The sequence below is a fragment of the Sesamum indicum genome, linkage group LG7 (assembly GCF_000512975.1).
Source record: "Sesamum indicum cultivar Zhongzhi No. 13 linkage group LG7, S_indicum_v1.0, whole genome shotgun sequence".
NCBI classification, from domain to species: Eukaryota; Viridiplantae; Streptophyta; class Magnoliopsida; order Lamiales; family Pedaliaceae; genus Sesamum; species Sesamum indicum.
In genome coordinates, this window is record NC_026151.1 from 10,449,838 (window position 1) to 10,474,087 (window position 24,250).

Consider the following 24,250-nt stretch of genomic DNA (forward strand, 5'->3'; position numbering starts at 1 on the left):
CCAAAAGTTTGATAGAGAGGGGGTCCATGTTCTGTTCACGTGGTGATGCTTCCTATAAAGAAGATACTCAAAAATAATTTAAAAAAAAGAAGAGCTTTTTTGAGTGCCAAATTTCTCACTTTTTCTTGTGCTTTTTTAGTCTCAGATTTGATTTTTATGGCCCTTTTTGAACTCGAGACAAAGGGAGCATTAATAGCGAAAAAGAGGTAAATTTGATGGCATCCTGATGATTATTGAAAGCCCTTTTCAAGATTTGAGTTTTTGCTTTAAATTCAATTCAATTTGCTGAGGTGAAAATGTAGAAAAATGAGTTCTTTAACTTTCAACTTCAAGTAAAGCAGAAACATGGATTTATTCATGCAGACAACCCAAAGGGCAGTTTCCTCTTTGGCCCATTACATCATCTTTTCCACAGTGTGTGAATAATATATAGTATGTCTGTGATAAAGTATTTTCTTGAATAAAGGAGTTGTGGGTTTTGTTCGTGGAGTGTGATTTTGTATTATTTTTTTCATTCATTGAAGTTGGTAGGAATTTTGTCATGTCAGTCATCAGGCAAAGCTTCTTTCTTCATAAAAATACTTACCTTGTACTGTAGTGTATGTATGTGTATTTATGTACAGTGAATTTGTATGTATAGATGTGTAGAACGAGGGTGGATAGTGGCTTTGATAGTCCATTTAAAGTCGCCTTTATTCTTGTGGGCTCAAGTTGGTGTGACTGATTTGATAATGCAACTGTCGTTGAATCATGTGAATTTGGCTATCTCTCACACTTTGTACATTCTCTTGTTTTTTCCTCTGTAAGAGTATAAATTTGTTTTTTCATCTTTACCTTATTGTCTGAGCTTTCTGATTACCCCTTTATTTGGTGCTACTGTGTGTGTAATGTGAGAGAGTGAAATTGATGGAACTTCTAGAATTTTGTTTTTTTAAAACAATCTTTATCTGAAAAGGGGGGATGGGTGGGGAGGGGGTGGGGGTACACATTTCGTGCTGTTCTTTTCTTGGTTTCTTGCTTATATTCAGGGGAAAGCACTAGTGATGAGGGTTAAGGGCTTTCACTTATTGTCAACCATAAAAACAAAGGAAAAAATGGAATGAGCTTCATTTCATTTGGGACTAAAAATATACTTGTGATTTGATCTGATAGATCAGAATTCTTGTAGCCCTGATTTCTATTTTCTTGCATTGTGGGAACAAATGTTAGTTACTCTAAATTGATGAAAAGGATGGTGGTGCCCACATGGGTTTACTCTTAGGTGGGCAAAAGTTTGGTGTTTTTCATTTGTTCTTGTTGGAAATTAGATTTATGAGTCGGTGTCATTTAGGTTGTTTTTCTCATAGCATCACCCTCACAGATTGCTTGCTTATCCTTTTCCTCTCAGCGTATGGTATCATCTTGGGTATTGCTTCAGTGAGAATCTGCACCTAATTCTTGGTACTTTTCAGCAACCCAACACAAGAAGTTCATACAATGAGTATGGATCTTGGCTATGGAAAGTGTTGGAGCACTTCAAAGGTTTGTCCATTTTTCACTTGTTTCTGCATTTACAAGAGGTTTTTGTACAACTTAGTTAAAGCCCTTTACTGTTCTGGGGATTGGAATATGTGGGCATAGTTTCAATTTTCAGTTTGTTTATTCTCAAATCAGACAGAAAATCTTAGATTGTTTTTATTTGCTGCATTTCAGAAGGATTCTTGGAAGACTACTCTGCTATTAGCTTACCAGAGTCTTGGTGTAGTCTATGGGGACCTCAGCATTTCCCCTCTGTATGTGTACAAGAGCACATTTGCAGAAGACATTCATCACTCAGAAACAAATGAAGAGATCTTTGGTGTTCTTTCTTTTGTTTTCTGGACTTTAACTCTGGTCCCTCTGTTCAAATATGTCTTTATAGTGCTTCGAGCCGATGACAACGGAGAAGGCAAGTATCTGAATGGATACACTATGTTCTTTTACCCAATTTACTTATGCAAATTAAGTGTCTTCTACTTGGTTCTTGCAGGTGGTACTTTTGCTCTGTATTCTCTAATATGCAGGCATGCGAAAGTTGGCCTTCTCCCGAACCGACAGCTCGCTGATGAAGCTCTATCGACATATAAACTCGAGCGCCCTCCAGAGACGAAGAACAGTTCAAAGGTGAAAACGGTGCTTGAGAATCATAAGTCATTGCATATTGCTTTGCTAATTCTGGTTCTACTAGGGACTTGTATGGTTATTGGAGATGGGCTACTCACTCCAGCAATATCCGGTGGGTGAACTTTACTTAGTTTTTCATGTTTTATTTTGATTTGCTGATCTTGGTTTGATGATAAGTAACATGGCAATCCTTTTCTTCTTTTTGCAGTTTTTTCTGCTGTTTCTGGCCTTGAGTTATCAATGTCTAAGGATCACCACCAATGTAAGCTTATTTTTCATGAATTCTTGCAGTACAGATGTTGGGTTCTTGTTCTTTGTATCAAATTTGTGGGTTTTGCATGATAGCTGAAGGTTCATAGAAATTTGCTCAAACAATGTAGTGGAAGGAAAGATAATTGAAGCAACCACTAGACTGTTATATATTTTCAGTTTAAAATAGTGGGTGAATTTACATCTCTATTCGATCCGCTTTTGCAGATGCAATGATTCCAATTACTTGCTTCATATTAGTGTGCCTATTTGCTTTACAACACTACGGCACCCATCGCGTCGGCTTCTGCTTTGCGCCAATAGTGTTGACTTGGTTATTATGCATCAGTGGTCTTGGCTTGTATAATATCTTTCACTGGAATCGACATGTGTACCAAGCGCTTTCCCCTACTTACATGATAAGGTTCTTGAAGAAGACTAGAAAAGGTGGATGGATGTCTTTGGGTGGCATTCTTTTGTGCATAACAGGTAAAATTCTTTCATATCGTTGGGATAACTTTCTAAAGTTCTTAGTTGGCATATCGAATCCTGCATTATAGAATCATATATTAACTGGTCGTTTTATGATTATAGCAAGTTGATAAGTATCACACGCCACTTGTCAGACTTGAAATGGGCTTTTAATAAAATAATTCAACTGGAGCAAATCTTAATTTCTCATTTGCCGCCTGGACTAGAAACACAATCTTCATTTAGTGTGGTTTTTGCCTGATGTGCCTTGCATTTATCCTGATATACTGATTCACGATCAGCTTTAATAATCATTTACCGCTCCTTGGAAGTTTCCTATGAAAGAAAAGTGCCAATAAGTTGATTTCCGTCATGCAGGCTCCGAAGCCATGTTTGCTGATCTTGGCCATTTCTCATATGCAGCAATTCAGGTGAGTTCTAGCCTAGAAAATTTGTCGATTTTGGCTGATGTGTTAATGATGAAGTATGATAGCTCTATATTTTATTCTAAACACACGGGGACCTGTTCCTTTGTTTGAAACTTTTAGTTCGTGGCTCTTTATCCTGCTGCAGATAGCTTTCACCTTTTTGGTTTATCCGGCGCTAATATTGGCATATATGGGTCAAGCAGCTTTCTTATCAAGGCATCATCACACAATCCACAAGATTGGGTTTTACGTGTCGGTTCCAGGTAAGGTGATATCAGTGTCCTAATATTTTGCAACAGAAAGTGTAAGGCAGCCGGCATTTGTATCAAAAGATTGGCTTCTTTATATGGCCTGTAGTGTCTTTTGTGTCATGATTACTGATATGACTGTGGTGATATTCTGAAATAGAAAGTGTGAGATGGCCAGTGCTCGTAGTGGCAATACTCGCTTCAGTTGTGGGGAGTCAAGCAATCATCAGCGGGACATTCTCTATAATCAACCAAAGTCAGTCGCTTGGTTGTTTTCCAAGGGTTAAGGTTGTTCACACCTCTGAAAAGATACACGGTCAGATTTACATACCGGAGATCAACTGGATGCTCATGATCCTGTGCATTGCAGTAACCATTGGATTTCGAGACATAAAACACATGGGAAACGCATCAGGTAAGTCACTCGGAACAGCATTATGCCGACTCCCTGGAGGGCCCGGGAAACATCAAGTTGAATCTCATAGCTTCAATTTTGCCCAAGTATGCAAATTTCTAAAAAAAATTAGTTCAGATTGAGACCAATGGAGAGTAACTGCTTGATATTTGATTGATTTGGTGTGACCAAACTCGGTTTGGGCAAGAAGTTTAAAAAATTTTGTAATTGTTGAACTATTTGGGTTTATGGTCCACATGGCTAATTCTTGTTGTATCATCCTGCAACCCAATTTAAATTGGCAAAATTAGCTCAAGATTGTATCATGATCGTTTTCCGGTTACTTGCAGGATTGGCGGTAATGGCAGTGATGCTGGTGACCACTTGCCTAACTTCACTAGTAATCATTCTCTGTTGGCACAAGCCTCCACTTGTGGCCTTGTGTTTCCTGCTCTTCTTCGGATCCATTGAGTTGCTATACTTCTCTGCTTCCCTCATTAAGTTCCTCGAAGGTGCCTGGCTCCCGATCCTGCTCGCTCTCTTCCTTGTCACGGTCATGTTTGTTTGGCACTATGCTACCATCAAGAAGTACGAATACGACCTCCACAACAAGGTTTCACTGGAATGGCTGTTAGCCTTAGGTCCCAGCTTAGGAATCGCTCGGGTTCCAGGAATTGGCCTTGTATTCACTGATCTCACCTCTGGTATTCCTGCCAATTTCTCTCGTTTTGTGACCAATCTCCCTGCCTTCCATCGTATCCTCGTTTTCGTTTGTATAAAATCCGTCCCCGTGCCGTTTGTACCCCCAGCCGAGAGGTATCTCGTAGGCCGTGTTGGCCCAGCAACTCATCGCTCTTATAGGTGCATTGTTCGTTATGGATACCGGGATGTTCACCAGGACATTGACTCATTCGAGTCTGAACTCGTCAGCAGGCTGGCTGACTTCATACGCTATGACTGGTACAAGACACATGGAATCATAGATCCATGCAACGAGGATGACGGCTCTCGATCCATTGCATCGTCAAGCGAGTGCAGGTTAGCCGTGATAGGGACGGTTGCTTTTTCTGGCACATCAGCATTTGAGATTGAGGACAGTGTTGAACCTGCCAGTGTCTCGGTCGGTTTTCCAACAGTCAACAGTGTAACCGATGTTATTGAGATGGAGTCGTCGGGTGTGGTGGAAAGACGGGTGAGATTTGTTCTTGACAACGAATCTGAAACCAACGGCCGATCCGAAATGGAGGTTCAGCTCCAGGAAGAGCTGAAGGACTTGTATGAAGCCCAGCAATCAGGGACTGCGTTTATCCTTGGGCACTCTCACGTCCGGGCGAAACAAGGGTCCTCTCTGTTGAAGAGGGTGGCCATAAATTTTGGGTATAATTTCCTTAGAAGGAATTGTAGGGGGGCAGATGTGGCTCTGAAGGTGCCCCCAGCATCTCTACTTGAGGTTGGCATGGTTTATATTGTTTAAGAAATGAAGTTCAGATCTCAGGTATAGTGTGTGTGTGCGTGTAGAAGTGAAGTGTATGAGCAAGCTGATCTTCTGCAAATATTTATAGGGAGAAGAGTTGGGTTCCTCTTTGTGCTGTCCTGTAAAGCTAATACTTTCTGTGTTAATATTTGCTTTCTTGGTTTGGAATTGGTGGAGTAGCTCATCCCAATGGAAATTCTAACCTAAGTCTGGTTTGGTCGGACTTGAATCAGTTATACGTCAAGTGTAATATACGCGGTGTGATTGGTGTATCCTTCAGATTAATCATATAACAAGTGTATTATATTTAATTTATAATTAATTTGGTTGGGTCAAATTTAATTTGGATAAAAATTTTCCATCATTTAATACCAAAGAGAAGCAAATTGGTCAAGAAATTTTAGTAGAGGTTATTATAAATGAGGTAATTGTAAAGTTTTCTTTAATGTGAAAACTTAAAATAGACGTCTTTGTAATTTTAAAAGGAAAAGAGGGTGGAATAAGTAATTATACAAACTTTCAAGATGGCGGATGTAAGTAATCATAATTATGGTATTTTACTATTTCCTTATTTTAAGGTTATGTCTAATCTTATAAACATTGTTTACTTTTTATAAAATTACAAACATACTTCTTAAAATTATAATTTTAATTATGAATGCATTCCATATTTAATAGTAATTTTTTTTCACAAACACTCCTTGCCTTAGATGGTATTGACATTACACTAACATCCTCTTAAGAGGTGTACCTGTAATTTTATAAAAATTATTGTGTATTTATGTAATTAAACTTAATTTCACGGCACTTTACTTTAATTTGCGCAATATTGTATTGGTTGCATAATTAAATATTTTTTAAAATTAATTTTTATTTTAATTAATGAAGTTAAAATACGAAAAAATAAGTTATAAGCATTATGTTTGGTTTTGTTTTTGAACTGTTTTGTTTTGTGTTTTGGAGATACAAAGAGAAAAATATAGATAAATAAATGTGTGTTGGTGATGGGGTGTAAGATTGAATTTATTTTTAGAGATAATTTAAAATATTTTAAAATAAATGATGTATGTTTGTTATTGGGATTTGGGAGACAAAAGTCACTGTTTATTGTCAAATCATATTTTTTTATATTATATTATATATATATAAGTGTGTATATATCTATTATATATAGAAAGTTCAAAAATAAAAAAACACCCAAACAAGATGTGAAAACAAAGAGACAAACATTATCATAATGTTTGGTTTTGTTTTTAACTTGTTTTTGGGTGTTTTGTGGAGATAGAGAGAGAAAACAAAGATAAATAAAAATAAGTTAGAGATAGTGTGTATGTTTGGATTTGTTTTTGGAGATAATATAAAATAAGTATGGTATATTTGATGTTGGGTAGTGAGGAGACAAAAAGTACTGTTTATTGTCAAATCACGTCTCTTTTATATATATTCATATATATGTATAAAAATATATATAATTTATTTGTAAATGAAGAAAGAGAAATTCCAGTTTTGTCCCCCACTCACTGTTACAAAATACCTAGAAACGAGACAAAAATTGACAAAATATTGAATGCCAAACATTGCTTCGGTTTTGGGCCATCTCCAAACATAATGTATGTGTTTTATCTTGTACCGGAGATTGTCCAAAAATGAAACCAAATATAGTGAAGAAGTTTTAAGAAGAGTGAGTAATATTACAATTATGAAACTTTTGGTGTAGTTTGTTATTCCTTATCTCGGACCAAATTCATTATTGGGCGGTTAAAATTATAATAAGTGTACCTGAGGCTATTTCTATAATAAGATCACCTTTGATAGAATTATTGCGGAGGAAACATTTTTTTTAAAAAATAAAAGAAATAATATAGAAAAACTAAAAAAATTGTAAACAAATAAATAAAATAAGACGGTAAAAGGATGCTTTTATTTAATAATAAAAAATAAATTGACATGGGTTTTTAATGGAAATCTAAATAAAATATGATGGGCTGAAAATCCAAATAGAGATTGATGGGCCGACTAAATTGTGGTACGAGCCCAAATGAAAGCCCATTTCATGGACGGAGAATGGCGGGAAAATGAGCGGGACTTGGCGCGAAAATCCACGTCACGCCTTTTAGCGCGGGAATGCTCCAACCCCATATTTATTCATTTCCCGGCAATGGGCTGAAGAACCCTAACGGTTGCAGCAATACTGAGCAGATTGGAAACTGAAAAGGGACAGAGGAAATCGAAGATGGTGGGATTGCCGTACGATTGCCTTGCGAATCCACTCGGAGCCGTCCGATTGACCTTCGAGAAGGCGGTGGCGTCCGGCTCCGACCCCGCCACACTTGACGGGAAGGACTGGGGGGCTGGCGAGCTCTTCCGTCAGTTTCTCTTCGATGATGATGGCCTCTCTCAGGTTGATCTTTTTTTCTCGCATTTTCTTTGCGTGATAATTGCTGATCAGATAACAAGCAACATGTGTTTCGAATGTTTATTTCTTACTTCTCATTTGTCTTCCTTTTTAAGTGTATGTTCTTGAGATTTAGTTCGTCTTACTTGGAGTCAAGGTGGTTCTAGTTATGAAGTTAATTGAGCATGCATTTACAATGATGAACATCAATCTGCGAGAATGGTGACCGAACGTTGAAGTGGACTCTAAGAATAGCTTTCAAAAGCAAAAGGAGCATGAGATTACAGGGTGGTGTTGTATCTTCTGTATCGCTCTCTGATGATAATATCCGTTGTTATTCGTTTTGTCTCAGAATGCTTTACTACATTCTCGGTTCGTAATAAGTGTGGAACTGTAATGACTGTTCAGAGAATGATAGGCTATCAATTTACACGCTTGATTAATTTGGGTTTATATCTTAACTCTTTACCAGTCCAAATGGGAGATGACTTGTCTTGACTCAAATATTGACTGTTGTTTGCTGTTTGATGGCATTTTCATTAGGTGCCCATGCTGAACCAATCAACCATTAAATGGGTTCAGCCCAACACTCTTGTTCGCTTCCGGGGGATGATACAAGACATGTTGGGCAATGAATACTATGTTGGTGCTTACAAGGTACATATGCTTCCCTGTAATCTTGTAGATAATCTTAATCAATGCTCATTCATTTAGGTATTCTCTTTTAGTGTAATTGAGAGAACAGGACTGGAAATGAGGTCATTTTTTCCCTTTCTTGATGCAGGATGGAGATATGTGGAGAACTAATAAGTTTGCTGATACTTCTCGGTGTCCTATGGATGCTTCATCTGATATGCGAATTTGGGAACGACGATTGCTTTATTGTGTCCCTGTGAGTTTTTGCTTTGATCATCTTCTTCATTTGGTTACTGCAGTTGCTTATCTTCTTGATGCACCCTGGAAATTCACATTCTTGAACAATCCTTTGACTTTCTTGTTTAGATCCCAGGTCAAAACTCATGGGTTGAATCTTCTCATGAAGCTGTGAGAAATTCTATATCTCCGCAAAGGGAGAAGCGGCAGAGGGAGGACGATGCAACCATGTCTGATGTAGATATGGTGGTATGTTACTCTCTTCACCTAGTTGTCTTGATGTTTAGCTTACCTGTTGGATAAGGCACTGAATTTGAAATGCATGGACTAGGTTCTACTTATTTGTTTTGACATCCCACCATTCACTATTGGCCTATGGAGGAGCTTTTAGTGTTGGGATTTTTAATATTGATCTACATATGGACCTATAACGTGTATTTTTTTTTACCGATTTTCGGCATTATTTCTAATTTTCCTATATCAGTTTCATTGACACAATATAAAAAATTTGCATGGCCTAGTTGCTCAGGTATTATTATTTGTATTTTAGTTTAAACTTGCCTAATACTTAAATCTGGAGACTTGCATATATCACAGGAGCCAGGTTATGCCCTTGAGGATTCTCCAAATCCTAAAAAGATGGTAAGTAAAAGCAACTTTATGCATTGTCCTTTTGTGTTTATTCTTTCTTAATATTCATACATTCAGCATTTGGTCAACTTCCTAAAATAATATATGCTCTATGATAATCAAATAGAAAGAAGTGATTAAGGTTCTATTTCTTCATTTATATGATTATTGAAACTGATTATGTATAAGCTGCACAACCTCATTGTCTGCCACTTATTTCTATTTTTAGCGGGAGGATGGAATGGCTCTTGAACCATTAGGCTTGCAGAAGATTGTAGCTGAAGGAAACTTGTCTACTTTGAGTTTGGTTCCTGATGCAGAAACAAATTCTCTTCCCTGTCTAGTAAAGGTGAATTTATCACTTTTTAAGCTAAGTTTCAATTCCTTTAAAGTTTTTTTAGTCATGATCTACCTAACACTTTACCACCTTGGATCTGCAGATATATGACTTTCCAGAATCAGACTTGAAGCTAAATGATGTTTTTGAGTTTGTAGGCATCTTTACCTTCGATCCGGATCTTACTGTGGATAGAGATGATAATGACGAACTCACGGATAACTTTTGTGAAGATACATTAATTTATTTGCCTTCTACCAAGGTCAAGCTCTATTTTGTTGCAGTTTCGATTTCCTGAAATTATGATAGTAACATAACAAATTATGATAATAACATAATATCGTTTTCTATTTTTATTGAAACGTCTGTTCATGCTGGTAAATAAGGTTTTCTATTCTTGCTACCGCAGGTGCCTCGACTTCATTGTGTTGTACATCGGAAGCTTATTGGCACTGATTTTCTTTCAAATCCTCAGCTGGAGGTGTGTTTCACAAGCTTGAACTTGGTTCATGCCTTAGTTGTTCTACATAATATAGTCACTCCCAGCATAATGATCTTTTATTTATCTAATCTGTAACTAAGATTGTGATTTTCTTTTAATGATATGGCAGTTAACACCCTATGTGATAAAAGAAGTAAGGGAAGCTCTTCTTGGACACCTTACAGCTGTTCTTGGAAATGACAGGGTGGCAGCTCAATACATGTTATTGCACCTATTATCAAGGGTACTGATAGTTCTACTCTCATGTTGAATGTCAGTTTATGGAAGAGTATCTGCCGTTCTGGATATTGCATGTCATTTTCCTAGGAGTTTTCTTTTTTTCTTCTTTTTTCCCAGAAAATCAAGATTACCTGCTCTCCTTTTTGCAGCATAATTTTTGGGATACTAACCAGCATAGGTAATGACTATGTATGTGCAGGTGCATGCAAGAATAGATTCAATTGCTGTTGGGAAGCTGTCTTTAAATCTTACTTGCTTTAACAAAGAAAGCATATCTGTTTTCGGGAATCATCTTAAACTTGTGATGGAGAGCCTTCTACCTTTCACACAATGCTTGCCTCTTACAGTGGATTACCTTAACACTGTTTCACTTGCTCCAAAGAAGAATTACCATACAAACAGGCTGGAGTGTGGGATTTTGCAGTTAGCCGAAGGCACACACTTAACAATTGATGAGACATCATTACAAACAGGTACCCTTAACTCAAAGGGGTGTGAAAATGCACGAGTACTGAAAAACATGATGGACTCGCAAAAGGTTTGTTCTGTAATTGGTTATTGATGCAATGGGTCATTGAAGAAAGCTAAAGTCTGGATTCTCCTGACTTGCTTGGGTTACTTTACTCTGATCTTGCTATTCCCCAGGTTGAGTATGATTTTACATACTATAAAATGGAGATGGCTGCGGATGTTCAACTGCTGATCCTCTCTGAAGGGAAATCGAATATCCTGCCTGCTGATCTGGTTCTCCCTTTTCGTCCATCTTCAGTGGACTCTGCTTTAGGAGTGGATGGAGAAATGCTGAAAGCTTGGAGATGGTATTTAGCTACCATGAAATCTCTGCCGCATTCAATTGAGCCACATATGCAGAAGGTTGGAATTGAGTATAATTCATGTTAGCTAAAGTGTTCTCTTTATTCCACTAGAACATTTTTATTCATATTACGTAGCTCCTTTTTATTGCAACTAATAATAATGAGATCTTCAAGCTATCATACGCACAGCATGTGCTTTTCAGGGTTTTTAGTCAAAAAGTTTTCAGGCGAGGACAAATGCAAATTGATGTGAATACTGTTTTGACCTATTGATGGAATTTTTTTGAAGTAGATCACCAAGCTATTCCTACTGGAGATCCCATATTCTCCATTCTGCATACTGAATTGTTGATAGCAATATTATACATTTAAACATGATGCTTTCATGTGATTCAGCCTTATTTGAATGATCATCAAGAAAAAACTGTCTTTGTTGAACTGATTACCCTCTCATATGTTGCAGGCGGTAGAAGATGATTTAGTTGCTGCTCGGCAGGCGGATAGAAGCTTAGGCAGCCAAGAATTTAGTAGGTAAAAACAGGCCTATTGTGTAATCTAGTTCGAATTCCGTAATCACTGATTCTTGAGCAAATTGATATTGCCTTGTAGATGGCTTACCATGGGGCGCCTAATGTCGGTTAGTTTTGGGGAGACCTGTTTGTCAATGGAACACTGGCAAATGGTGAGAGAACTTGAGAGACTCAGGAAGGAGAGACTTCTGGGGAATATGTGAAGCATTAGAAGCAGATGACAAATGATCATAATGTTGTAAATTCTTCTATAACCTAAAGGACTTGGTATTAACCTTGTTATTTGTGCACAGAAGGAAATGCTCCTATAAGAACATTATGTTCAGTCATTGTCAGTACCTTCATCAAATACAGCAATCTGAGGGGATGATCTTGTTCAGAGCTTGGAGAATTCCGACGTTTTGTTGTAATATTGTTTGGTCTTCCCTCTTAAGTTGTCGAGGCCAGGGTTTGCAAATTGCAATGTATGTGGAATGTTGTGATTGTAGAGAGCAGTTTGGATGTCAAATTGCAATTAGACCATATTTGAAAGTTTTCAGATTAGAGGTCTTATTCCTAATAATATTTGTAGATACTTTAATATATATGAGCCCCTCTATTATCCTTTGTCATCGAGAGATACGCACTAAGTAGATGATGGTGATGATGATGATATATATTTTCATTCCAACAGCCTGATCCCTGAATTGTTTGTGTGCTGGTTGATAGACAAGCACAAGCTGCGAATAAAACCCTGCTGTGGATGTCTGAAAAAAGACTCCAAGGTTGACATGCACCCACTCTTGTAGCAGGCAAGAATATATTCCTTGAGGTTTTTGTTCCTTGAATAGGCAGCCACATTACATTGTTAGGTGGAGCACAATATGAGCTACATTTTTTAAGCTAATCTTTGGAATCTACCTCTCATTATGGATACTACTTCCATACTTCCAAACTTCTTGTTTTTCTCTTTTGGTATCTTTTGTTTCAATTTTAATACAACAACAAATACCTCTCTAACTATTTACCAATGACAAGTGTAGGGTTTCAACATTTCCTTGTTATGATTCCCACTACTCCAAGAATATGCACTACACTACAGGGGGCAAATATTAGGAAAAAGATGTTGCCCTTTTTTATATACTACTACTATTAGTTTTCTACTTTTCCTTTTTCTATATATATCTTTTTATGCAGCGCATCATCTAAAACGATGAGTGTGCTGCACTGTCCATCTTAAAGTGTGGATTTTTCTATATGTATGCAAGTACGATTTCAGTGGGCATCACAAGTTATAGCATACAATTTATAAATTAAAACATTATATGTCATTCATATCAACGAGAATACACACTTATTACCACAAATATTGTGCTCAAACTTATAAACACCCCAAGATTGTAACGAATTCCATTTTGTCACTGATGTGTTTTACCTGAGTTTTTAGACAGAACTCAAACAACCATTTTTCTTTCAAATCTTCCAAGAAAAAAAGACATTAAACAAGTCCAAATACTATGATTATTATATGTACTTGTAATTCAGGCACCAAAGACAAGGACAGCACGGTAATTTCCTTATGCTTCGTTTTATGATGATGAGCCGTAACCTGGGTCTGGGTGACCATTAAATATCTTCCACCAAACCGATATTAAATGGCTCCATCATAATGACCAGAGCAGTTTTCACGACGCCACACCACATTTTGTTTAATATACCATTTTACCCTTCACACCTAGCATAAAAATGACACATATCAACAAATTATTTGTGAGGGGGCATTTCAATTCAAATTAAATTGAAAAAAAATGGCAGTCGAGTTGACACATTGTTCACCATACAAATCCCTCAAAAATTATGATTTTTTTTCTTGAATTGTATTTTCTCCTGTTTGTCGTTCTGACTTTCAATTCTTATTTAAAGAAAACGAGCCAAAAGTCCGCACAATTCAACAGAAAATTAGATACATTTAAATTGCTAGTGGGGAAGAAACTCTCAAAGTTGAGGGTAATTTTGGTAAGTGATAAGAAGTTGGTCTGGCATTAGCGAAGTTGGCGTGGGATAGCCACCAACCGTAATAAATAGATATCAGTTTTGATATCTAGATGAGATATGCAATTCAGATCTGTCATTATATTGCATTTGCAAGTTGAGTTATTTATTGCCATCTCCCTTTAGATTTTTTCCTAATATATGTTCTACTATTCTAAGCCTCAACATTTAATTTAAATTGAATTCAACAAATTAAAATTAAGGATAAATTATACTGACATACGAGATTATATTAAAATACACAAATATTTTATTATTCTGGTAAAATTACAGCTACACCCTTTGAGAGGTGTCAGTATAATATTTTTGAAGGAGGGTTTGTGTAAGTTTTGCATCTGAATAGGGGTTGTAGTTGTAAATACAATTATAACCTCAAAGAGTGTACTTGTAATTTTACAAAAGGCATGATCAAGTATTTGTGTATTTGGTGTAACCTTAGAGATACCTATATAATTTACCCGAAAATTAATTATAGAATAAATGCATTTATTATATAATTTTTATTTTTATGGTGGAAATAAGTAGTAGAAATTATGCCGTAATGAAAATTGGAGTTGGAAAAATAATTTATTATTTGGCTTAAATCAATTTAATTTAATTGGTTCAAAAACAGAAATTGTACTTAATTTTTTTTTCAAATTATTTTCAACAATAAGTTAAGAAACACTTAATCAGTGTTTGTGATAGCTTCTGCTTTTGTGGTGGGAATAAGTACTAGATAAAGTTGTACGTTAAGCAGTAGTAAAAATTAAAAGTATTTGAAAATAAAAATTAAAAGTGGAAAAAAAAATTGAAGCTGAAGTATTTGGAAAAACGACTTTATATATTTACAATTTTATCAATGAACTGCAGATATTGGTAGGAAGGTATCTAATTTTGACTTGAATTAATTTAATTTAAACAGTTCAATAATAAAAAATAAAAAAAATAAAAACACTCTTTTCAGTTTATTTTTAATAATGAGCTCATAACTGCTTATTTTCAATCCCTTCCAAACTATTTTGTGTAAGAATAAACTCTTAACATGCACCCAAACATGATCTCTTTTTGTGAAATATATTTCTAATGAGAATTTGATATTGACCCCACAAGATTACTATAATTTGATATTGACCCCACAAAAATTACTATAGCTTTTTCAAATTCATTAAGTCCACCAGCTCATTTTGTAGTGGTGAAGTTCATTATCTTTAAAATAATTAATCAGATATTTTTAGTCTATGAAATGTTAAGCTCATAATCTCTTATTTAATCCCAATTTATCTTATCATCCACTCATCATATACAATAAAACAAACAAGGCCTTAATATAATTATATTATGCGTAACTTAATTGATAAAATTGAAGTCTTATGATCACGTGATCATGGGTTCGAATTCTACTAATGTATTAACATATTTTAATAGTAGTTGTTGATTAATTATACATATATGATACTAATAATTAATATATAAATAATTAAAATTTATAATATAATTATAATCGATTTCTAAAAAAATATTGTAAGAGTCAATAAAGCACACCAATAGCCTTTGGGGTGGGTGAGTGGGTGGGGAAGAATGTTCGCAATTTCTAATTCGTCGGATTATGATTCGTTTTACAGTAATTTAAAGTCTCATTTTGGATAAGTTTCTTAAATATTATTGTTTTTTTTACTTTTTTTTTTGTTGTGGATAAGATACTTTTGCAGTTTGTGAGATGTTATATAGGAAAAAATGCAAACAATCTCTATGTGATATTGTAGATGAATAAATGATCACTTTGTAAAAAAAAATAGCGATTTGTTCTACTGTATTTTTTAAAATACAACAATTTATCCTCTTATATTTTTTAAAATGAAGCACAGGGAGGTGAATTGCTTCATTTTAATTAACACATGGGATAAATTACTATATCTTTTTATAGAAGGTAATATGCTCATTTGCAATATTACAGGGGGTAAATTGTATTAAACCGATGTTACATTGTAATTTTAAAAATTATTGGACAAAATAAGATCAATTTAATAAAATTTAGTCGACAGATAAAGTTGAGATTCCAAAAGTTTCTAATTAGGATTAGGTTTAGCATGAATGTGTGATTTTAACTATTTCAGTTATAACTACTTAGTGTCAATAAAGCCTAATTTAGTTGACGAATCTAAAGTCACATGAGCTGATTGAGAGTTACCAATTGTGAATTGTTGGTGTTTTGTAATAGTAGTATTTATTGAATAATTAAGTTTTGATTGGAATGTAAAATTTCATCATAAGTGCATTATGGAGAGGATAATGAGGGGGATATAATATTGAATCAAATTTGAGGATGTAGTAAGGAGGTGTGATGCAAGGAAGGGAATGGTGGTTATATTTCTTTACTAGGAGTAGTTTTGAATTGATAGTTGATGCTTTGTACTATTGGACATTTGAGATTGGGCAAACAACAATCCTCTCACCATTCCTTTCATTCTCAATTTTGATTGAGAATCAAAGATGTCAAGTCTAAGTGCACTTCAATTTCAACAAATTATATGATAAGTATAATATAAATATTGTGTGATTAGTGTATAGTTAAAAAAATAATCAATTAGATACTTTATGATTGATTTAGTTTAGCCGAATTTTTTTGGGACAAAAATTTTTCGAACCATCATTATCAAAATAAACAAAATGGAATTGGGAATTAGGGAGGAATCTACTTAATTTGAATGGATCTTTTATTTTTAATAAATTAAAAAAAAAAAAGAACAATGAGTGTAATAACCCTTGTTTAAATTTAAAGAAATTTATGTACATTCCTATTTAAATATTTACCAAGAAATTATTCCTAATAATCATGGGATGTTTTTCCAATAATCCCTTTCCCCAATCCCACAAATGGAGTACAATATAAGTTCCAATACCACCAATCAAACCATAAGCAATGGAGTACGTCAACGGCATCAAAATCATAGTCATAAACGCCGGAATTGCTTCCTTCATATCACCCCACTCCACTTCCACCACCGCCCTCATCATCAGCACCCCCACCAGTATCAGCGGTGGCCCCACCGCCCATGGCGGTATCGACGCCAGCAACGGCGTCAAGAAAAAGGCCAGCACGAAATACCCCGCCACCGTCAGTGCCGTCAAGCCCGTTCTCCCGCCCTCCCTTATCCCTGTCGATGATTCGATGAACGCCGTCACCGGCGAGGTCCCCAACAGCGACCCCGCAACAATGGAAGACGCGTCCGCCATGAAAGCGAAATACTGGCCCTCGAAATCGCCGTTGGCGTCCGTAAATCCGGCGAAGCGGGCCATGGAGTACAGAGTCCCGGTGGTGTCCAGTATATCTACGTACAAAAACGTGATCAGGGCCTCCCAGAAATGGCCTTTTCTGATGCTCTTGAAGCTCAAAGCTCCGGCGGTGCTCTCGATTTTGTGAACATCAACTACTTTCTTGAAGTACTCGTAGGCGGAATCCCCCGCCGGAGTGTTTGGAAATGCGGTGACATTCGTGTTTCTGAACCAAGAAACGGCCGTCACGAAAACAATGCCGTAAATCATAGCCCCCTTAATGTTTTTCACCAAGCAGTAAGCTATAATCACGAATCCCACTACCCCAAGCCAGAATGTGGGATTCTCCATGCGTCCATGCAAGCAGAGTATGTCGTCCGAAACAGCGCCGCCGGGGATTAAAGAAATGGTGCCGTTCGCTGAAGTCATCACCGGCGCCACCGCTGTTCTGTCGGAGCTCCGACAACCTCCCAATGTGACCAATGTGGAGGCGCTATAGCCAATGAGGCCAACCCCTTGATTGTTTTGCAATCCAATAAACGCTAGAAACAATCCAATCCCAGCAGAGGAAGAAATTCTTACAGTTTCGGGCACTAATTTGGCAAGCTTAGCACGCAAACCGACGGCGGAGACTAACAGAAAGATTAATCCCTCCATGAATACAGCTGCCAATGCGCTTTGATATGATACATTTCCTGAGCCATGAAATCCGACGACTGTGTAAGCGAAATACGCATTAGCACCCATTCCGGGGGCCAGAGCCAAGGGGAGATTGGCGAAGATGCCCATGATTGCGCAGCCTATGAGGGAAGCAGCCACGGTCGCGACGATCAAATCTTTACGTGTTTTCTCCACACACGCGGCGTAGCCAGGGTTGACGGGGTTGAATTTGCAGGCGGCGTCGGGGGGGACGAGGCGGACGTCGGGGTGGGTAACGCAGTCCAGGGGCGAAATGGAGGGGTCGGAACAAAGAGGGATGCAGTCGGAAACGGAGCATGTTCCGCCGGAATCTGATAGAATGGAGGCGTTCACAGCGAGGATGTAAGCCATTGTGAGGAACGTTGCGGTGCCGGCGCGGAGCTCGGTGGTGAAGGTAGTGTTGCGTTCCGTGAGCTTGAAGCGTTTACCGATACGGCTCTCAGCGACATAGGAGTTGAGGCGGGTGGTTATAGGGGATGGCGCGACGGCTGATGGCGGAGGCGGTGGTGTGCCTGACTCCACGTCCATTGACTGAGGAGTTCTCTGTTGGTTTATGAGTATGGACTGTGCGGGCTACTCTCAATCTTTTGGGGATGCAATAACAGTCATTTTATATTGTGACTTGATGCTGTTTTTTAAGGTAAAATTATACTTTTACTTCGATATGGATTCAATATTTTTAGTCATCTATTTTATAAAAAATTTAAAATAATTATAAAATTAAAAAAAAATCGACACATTTAGTCTCTACTAAATGTGTAGAGTCCCCCCCCCCTTTTTGGGATCATTTTAAAAAATTCACAAAGTAGAGGATTAAAAGTGGTGAATTTTTCCAATTTTGAGGCCATTTTAAAAATTTCATAAAATAGAGAACTAAAATTTTTGATATGAAACTAAAAATGTAACTTGGTCGAGTTTAAATATTTACCATTTTTCGTTTAAAGTTAGTAACTAATAACATAATAAGTAACCTATCCCAATATTTGTTGAAAATTTTAGAACATGGTTGTTTTGTAAAAATGACAAAGAGAACAAACATTGGCATAGCTATGATAGATGATTAAAAATGAAGGCAATCGAACTTTACAAAGTTAGTAGTGTGACAATACAATGAACACGAGATATTTTATGTACTTAGCATCTAAAAATCTAATGAAATTAAGTTTGATGCGCAATTAGTTTAATGAAAAGGGATTAAGATGGATCTATACATGTCCAAAAAATAAGCCCACATGATTCCCACACCCTCACCCATTCATAGATGGACACATAGGTTTATGTTTATCTTTGATTGTTGGTCCTCTTCTTTAAGATAGGTGGGCAATGCTACATATGCAAATTCTTAATATTTGCAAAGATTCATGAGCATTAGCATCCCATGAAATGAACTCACAACATTATTATTATAGCATATGTTGTGCTCGTTTATATATGTTTGTATATATGGATTGGATTCCCTATATCTAATTACAATCATGCCTTACCTAATAGATTAAGACTTCACACTCCTACCACATTGACGGTTTTTCTGACACTTGTGAATTCCATCTTTCTATTTTTAGCTTTTATAGGACAAGAGTACGTTGAGATAGAATCAAATTCTAAATTAATATTGTTGAGGTTGATATCGTATTTGAGATCTATTAATAATATTTTTGCGTATGATTACCACCTTGTCTATTGCAAAAATCATGGAATTATGAAAACTGCATCTGATTTAGTATTGCATGTAGAACTGTAAATATCAGTATTTTTAAATAATCACAATCATATACAGTGATCCAACAATAATAATGAATTAAGCGTGCAGGCCACAATCAATTATTAGTTAGAGGGTAGAGAGGCCACTTGGCATAAGGCAAAGGCCACTTCCTTTGGAGGGAACCCAAGAATTTGAAGGATTGGCATAGCATCCTAACACCTCATATATACCCTTTTTCTAATGTTTTTATTTGATGCATTCCCTTTATTTCAATCAATAGATTCTTGTTTTCCATCAATAATAAATATATACTTCGCAATGATGCATAAATATTTTTTTAAAAATTGGGCAGTACGATAAGAAGTTATGAGTAATCACGGAATGATAAATAAAAGAAAAATAAAATAAAAAAAGTAGGTACGATAAAACACTGGGCGTATATAGTATAGCTAATTATATAAGATTACATATTTATTTTACACAATTTGTTTATGAAATATGAAGCTTTAATTGAGTTGTGGATGAGCTGCTTTTTGTCCCAACTTCCATAATGAAGAAACTAGAAAGGTGAGTATGAAGGTTACCTAATAAAGAAGAAAAAGGTTCTCATTGAGTTGTTTGAAAATGGTAGGCTACCACAAAATCATGTCCTATGCAACTCCTTTTATCCCAATACTAAGAAATAATATATCCACCTTCATTACATCCAACTCCTCTTCAAGTTAGTGTAATCATAAATTATACAATCCTTCATATTTTAAAACTATAAGAATTTTCCGTTCAAGTTTCTCTATTGAAAACCCGATCAAGATTTGTAAAAAGACTAAATTATAATTAGTTAAAAATGAGAAAAATACAATAACATAAGACTAATTTGATATCCATGCATGCAACATCTGTATAATACAAATAATATTACCCTTACGAATTTACTTCATTGCGTGTTTCTCTTAATATCTTTAGGCTAATTACAATCTTCATAACCCTAATTATATTATTGTTGTGTGCATATATTACATGTTATCATCTAATTTCTGTGTCAAAATTGTTCCTTCTTGCAAGCCACACTGCATGCATTATTCTCTCTACTTTTTTCTTTTTATGTTCCAAAAATTTTTATTGGTCCGTTTATTTTGAATTTTAAGAATGAATCATATTAACCGCGTCTTTTCAGTCAATTTTTGTGTAGTCAAGTCATATGAAAATACGTAATCTCTTTATGTTATGTTTGTAGATTTAATTTGATTCGATATCAAATTTTAAATTAATAATTATGGGCATTTCCTCTTCGCAATATAGTAGAGTGTTGAGAAATAGAAACTATCTCAAAGTTTGGATTATTTGAGATCATGACAAGCCATATCAAGAAAAATTAGGGTTTGATGGAAACACCATTGTTGTTTAATATTTGGTATTATAATTTTTAAGATTGTTAGTGAACGACTCGTGAGTCATTTGAATAACGCATTTATAATTTTATAATTTATTATTGAATAATCCAGTTGTTGGAGCTGGAGGTACATGATTAATCACCCGATCGTGGGGATGGAATTATTTGATGCGCCTTTAGTTGCAACTTGTGGTAAAATCCTACATCATCTTACACTAAGAAAAGAGAAAACTAGAAGAGCATAGTCCAACTTTTTGCAAGACTAAGTGAAAGTAGCTAACATAAAGACATGTCACAAGTTGAGGAGTATTTGATGTCCCACAAGCATCAAAGTCTAACCACATACATCTCTTCAACATTTGCATGTACTTCTTATTATGCCATCATCTGAACTGCATTTTCTTTGTTCCTTTGTCCGAACTGTATGATTGAGGTTGTTCATTTTGAGAGAAATTATCTCTCTCTCTCTCTCCCATTCTTGAAAATAATAATATTAATACTACTTTTTGTGTGCAACTTGACTTGAGAAAGAAAGTTTAGTTTCCCTCCTCTGAATTTGACCTGAGATATGGTGCTGTATGTATGTGGCAGACATATTTTCCTCATTATTTCACTCAACAATCATTTGAACCACTACATATTCTTGTTCTTGTATTAAGTCACAACTCCAGCTAATCTTTGAGTTGCCATTATTTTTTACCAAAATAAGTCTATGTCAGAGTCTTCAATTGTCAAGATTCAACCACTGCTCCCTTACCAACTTGACTTATACCATCAATATTATTCAATAATTTAAATTAGGAAGACATTAATATAACACAATTCATACTGTTTGTTACTTTCATATATATAAATATATTTTCATATTTCCAAGTTATTAGTGAATTCCATTGCAAAAAAGTTGAGAATTCAACTCATGGTGGTGATCAGATGACTCAGAAGGCAAAATTTTAAACATTTCACCAGATTTGTGTGGAATTAGGAGCTGACAACATATGATTCTGATCAGAAAATCACTTCACGTTGCTCAAACAATGTGAATAATTGATCAAATTTTCAGGTGATGGCTCAAACAAAGTTGTTTTGCAGTACTAGATCAAAACAACTGTGAGAAAGATCAAAACAACAAAACAAAACAAAAAAAAAGAAAAAAAGAAAAAAGAAACCAAAAAACAAGAACCAAGAATCAGCAGCTGCTGTTGCTACAGCTCTTGTTGCTCTCCTTCCCATGCGCAAATGATTTCTCCAAGAGCTGGCCTTATATCCTGTCTCAGCATATTCTGATAATCTAGAGTGTCACCGCTAGACTTCTTCACCTCGACTACATGGAATGAGGAAGCGATTTCAAAGATTTCTACGTCGATGGATAGAGTCCAGTTCCAACCCTCGTCGGAGCCCTCTAATCTCATGGAACCGTCGTCCTTTTTCTTCACGCTTAATCTCAGACGAGAAGCGATCTCCTCAAGTTTTGATACGATAGCAGAAGTCGACTTACTTGATGTGAATCGAACTTCGTCCTTTTGGTCCTTCCTCACGAAAAAACCAGACAAGTCAAATCCGGTTGATAGAGATATGATGTCAAATGCATTCAGGCTAGCAGGTCTTGCCAACTCCACCTTTGTCTCAGCAGCAATGTCAGGACTAGAATGGCTTGAAACAGAATCAGTGTCTGTATGAGGCATTTCGTTATCCCCGGTTTTGATCCTTGTAGCTTTGGAATCATAGCCTTTTTGGAACCAGGGGGTTTCCATTATTTCCTCTATGGAAATCCTAGTTTGGGGGTTGGGATCAAGGATTCTTGAGAGCAGTCTTCGCACTTGAGGTGAGAGCCAAGGAGGGCATTTGTACTCGGCCCTCGATATCTTCCTATACATCTCTATAAGATTTGGGTCATGAAACGGCAGATAGCCAGTAAGCAGAACAAACAGTATCACCCCACAAGACCAGATATCCGCTTTCGCCCCATCGTATCCTTTCCTGCCAATGACCTCGGGAGCAACGTATGCCGGAGTTCCACACGTTGTGTGGAGCAACCCATCCTGTCGTTTGGAATCCGAGAGTGCACTCAGACCAAAATCTGATACCTTTAGAGTGCCATTTTCATCCAGCAGCAGATTTTCTGGTTTAAGATCACGGTGATAAACACCCCTGTTGTGGCAAAAACTAACAGCAGAAATCAATTGCTGAAAATATTTTCTGGCAGCACTTTCCTTGAGCTTTCCCTTTTTGACCTTGTTAAATAGCTCGCCACCTTTAGCAAATTCGATAACAAAGTAGATCTTAGTTTTCGTGGCCATTACTTCGTAAAGCTGCATCACATTTTGGTGTTTGATCAATCTCATCACAGCTATCTCCCGCTTCGTCTGATTAATAAGACCAACCTTCAGTACTTTTTCCTTATCGATCACCTTGATTGCAACACTCTCTCCCGTTTGCAGGTTCTTACCATAGTAAACTTTGGCAAAAGTGCCTTTACCTAACAACCTCCCAACCTCATATTTCTTCATTAATATGTTTCCGTTCTGGTCCATTCCAAATAAAAAAAACTAACTTTCTACACTCGCTTTTGTCTCCTGCTGGATGTGATATTTACAAGGCAGGACTTCTTGTTGAGTTGAGCAATCAACCGTCTTCTACGACGTCATGCTTCAACACAACAGAAGGTTGATCACACATGACTTCATTGTGCATCCAGCTGCAGGTTTTCATGGTGATGTGACCCTCTTGCCCATCTTTGTTAAGGATGAACAAGACTGAGCCTGCCTTAGGCACAAGCCTGCGGGCGCTGAAGACAGAAACCTCCGTTATCAAGCACATTGTTCTGCATTCCCAGAAGCTTGATTGGCAACAATGTCTGAGGAGATTCAGTTAGTGAAATCAAATGAATACTCAGTCAAGTACAAATGATCATAATTATACATAAATGCAAGCTATCGCTTATGCTGTAATGATCTTGTTTCAGCATAATATATCCACAAAACACACATACAAATTGTCACTAACACAAAGAACAATTGATCAATTCATCCCAGGGTCAATTTTGCATCAAAGCCCTGGAGGATTATAGAATTCAGACTGATTGATCAAGATTTACGCTGTGACTCAGGAAAGTATTTTTTTTTTTTTTTAATTGGAGGAGCCAATCTATAAAGTTTCTGACATTAATGCCAACATTCCACAAAATTCAAACAGAATCTCGATCAACAAGCAAAAGCATTCTTAACTTGTGATCAAACTAGATTATACAATCAAGTTTACATCTTTAGCCTGATACACGCAACCCTTTATGCTCCTCCACAGACAAGATTGGCCAATCGACATGACTCTAGAAACAAAAGCAACAGATCGAAGAAAGAATTACATAATCATTAACCGGCATCATCTATTCATCAACAAGAACAGCATCCTCAACAAATCAGAATAAGCTACACAAAACATCATCAATTCATAGGCATCCCCAAAAGCA

At 36.4% G+C, this 24,250-nt stretch overlaps 4 protein-coding genes across 7 annotated transcripts in view; 2 read left to right on the forward strand and 2 right to left on the reverse strand.

Annotated features, from left to right (window-relative positions):
- LOC105166992 (potassium transporter 2) lies at nucleotides 106-5,678 on the forward strand. Of its 3 annotated transcripts, none has more exons than XM_011086539.2 (10): nucleotides 106-206; nucleotides 1,388-1,521; nucleotides 1,693-1,927; nucleotides 2,009-2,254; nucleotides 2,351-2,404; nucleotides 2,620-2,880; nucleotides 3,241-3,293; nucleotides 3,436-3,553; nucleotides 3,699-3,953; nucleotides 4,283-5,678. In XM_011086539.2, exons 2-10 carry the CDS (start codon nucleotides 1,477-1,479, stop codon nucleotides 5,404-5,406), a joined length of 2,391 nt encoding a protein of 796 aa, XP_011084841.1. In that variant the 5' UTR covers nucleotides 106-206; nucleotides 1,388-1,476; the 3' UTR covers nucleotides 5,407-5,678. The 3 variants fall into 3 exon arrangements, with proteins under 3 accessions (XP_011084841.1, XP_011084840.1, XP_011084839.1); XM_011086538.2 differs by lacking the exon at nucleotides 106-206 and adding an exon at nucleotides 988-1,261; XM_011086537.2 differs by lacking the exon at nucleotides 106-206 and having other exon boundaries at nucleotides 1,280-1,521.
- LOC105166993 (mini-chromosome maintenance complex-binding protein) lies at nucleotides 7,562-12,318 on the forward strand. 2 transcript variants are annotated; one of them, XM_011086540.2, is made up of 13 exons: nucleotides 7,562-7,807; nucleotides 8,345-8,458; nucleotides 8,586-8,693; nucleotides 8,804-8,923; nucleotides 9,272-9,316; nucleotides 9,534-9,653; nucleotides 9,745-9,903; nucleotides 10,051-10,122; nucleotides 10,253-10,366; nucleotides 10,562-10,900; nucleotides 11,008-11,235; nucleotides 11,641-11,708; nucleotides 11,787-12,318. In XM_011086540.2, the coding sequence occupies exons 1-13, from the start codon at nucleotides 7,640-7,642 to the stop codon at nucleotides 11,908-11,910; spliced, it is 1,779 nt and encodes a 592-aa protein (XP_011084842.1). In that variant the 5' UTR covers nucleotides 7,562-7,639; the 3' UTR covers nucleotides 11,911-12,318. The 2 variants fall into 2 exon arrangements, with proteins under 2 accessions (XP_011084842.1, XP_011084843.1); XM_011086541.2 differs by having other exon boundaries at nucleotides 11,641-11,704.
- Nucleotides 16,454-18,353, reverse strand: LOC105167196 (adenine/guanine permease AZG1-like). The gene has a single exon (XM_020695329.1). It carries the CDS (start codon nucleotides 18,218-18,220, stop codon nucleotides 16,520-16,522), a length of 1,701 nt encoding a protein of 566 aa, XP_020550988.1. The 5' UTR covers nucleotides 18,221-18,353; the 3' UTR covers nucleotides 16,454-16,519.
- The window catches only part of LOC105166994 (CBL-interacting protein kinase 18-like), a 2,887-nt gene continuing 352 nt past the window's right edge, over nucleotides 21,716-24,250 (reverse strand). The window contains exon 2 of the mRNA XM_011086542.2: nucleotides 21,716-23,638. Within this exon, the coding sequence (XP_011084844.1) occupies nucleotides 21,987-23,315 (1,329 nt within the window). The 5' untranslated portion in view covers nucleotides 23,316-23,638 and the 3' untranslated portion in view covers nucleotides 21,716-21,986. The remainder of the gene's footprint in view (nucleotides 23,639-24,250) is intronic.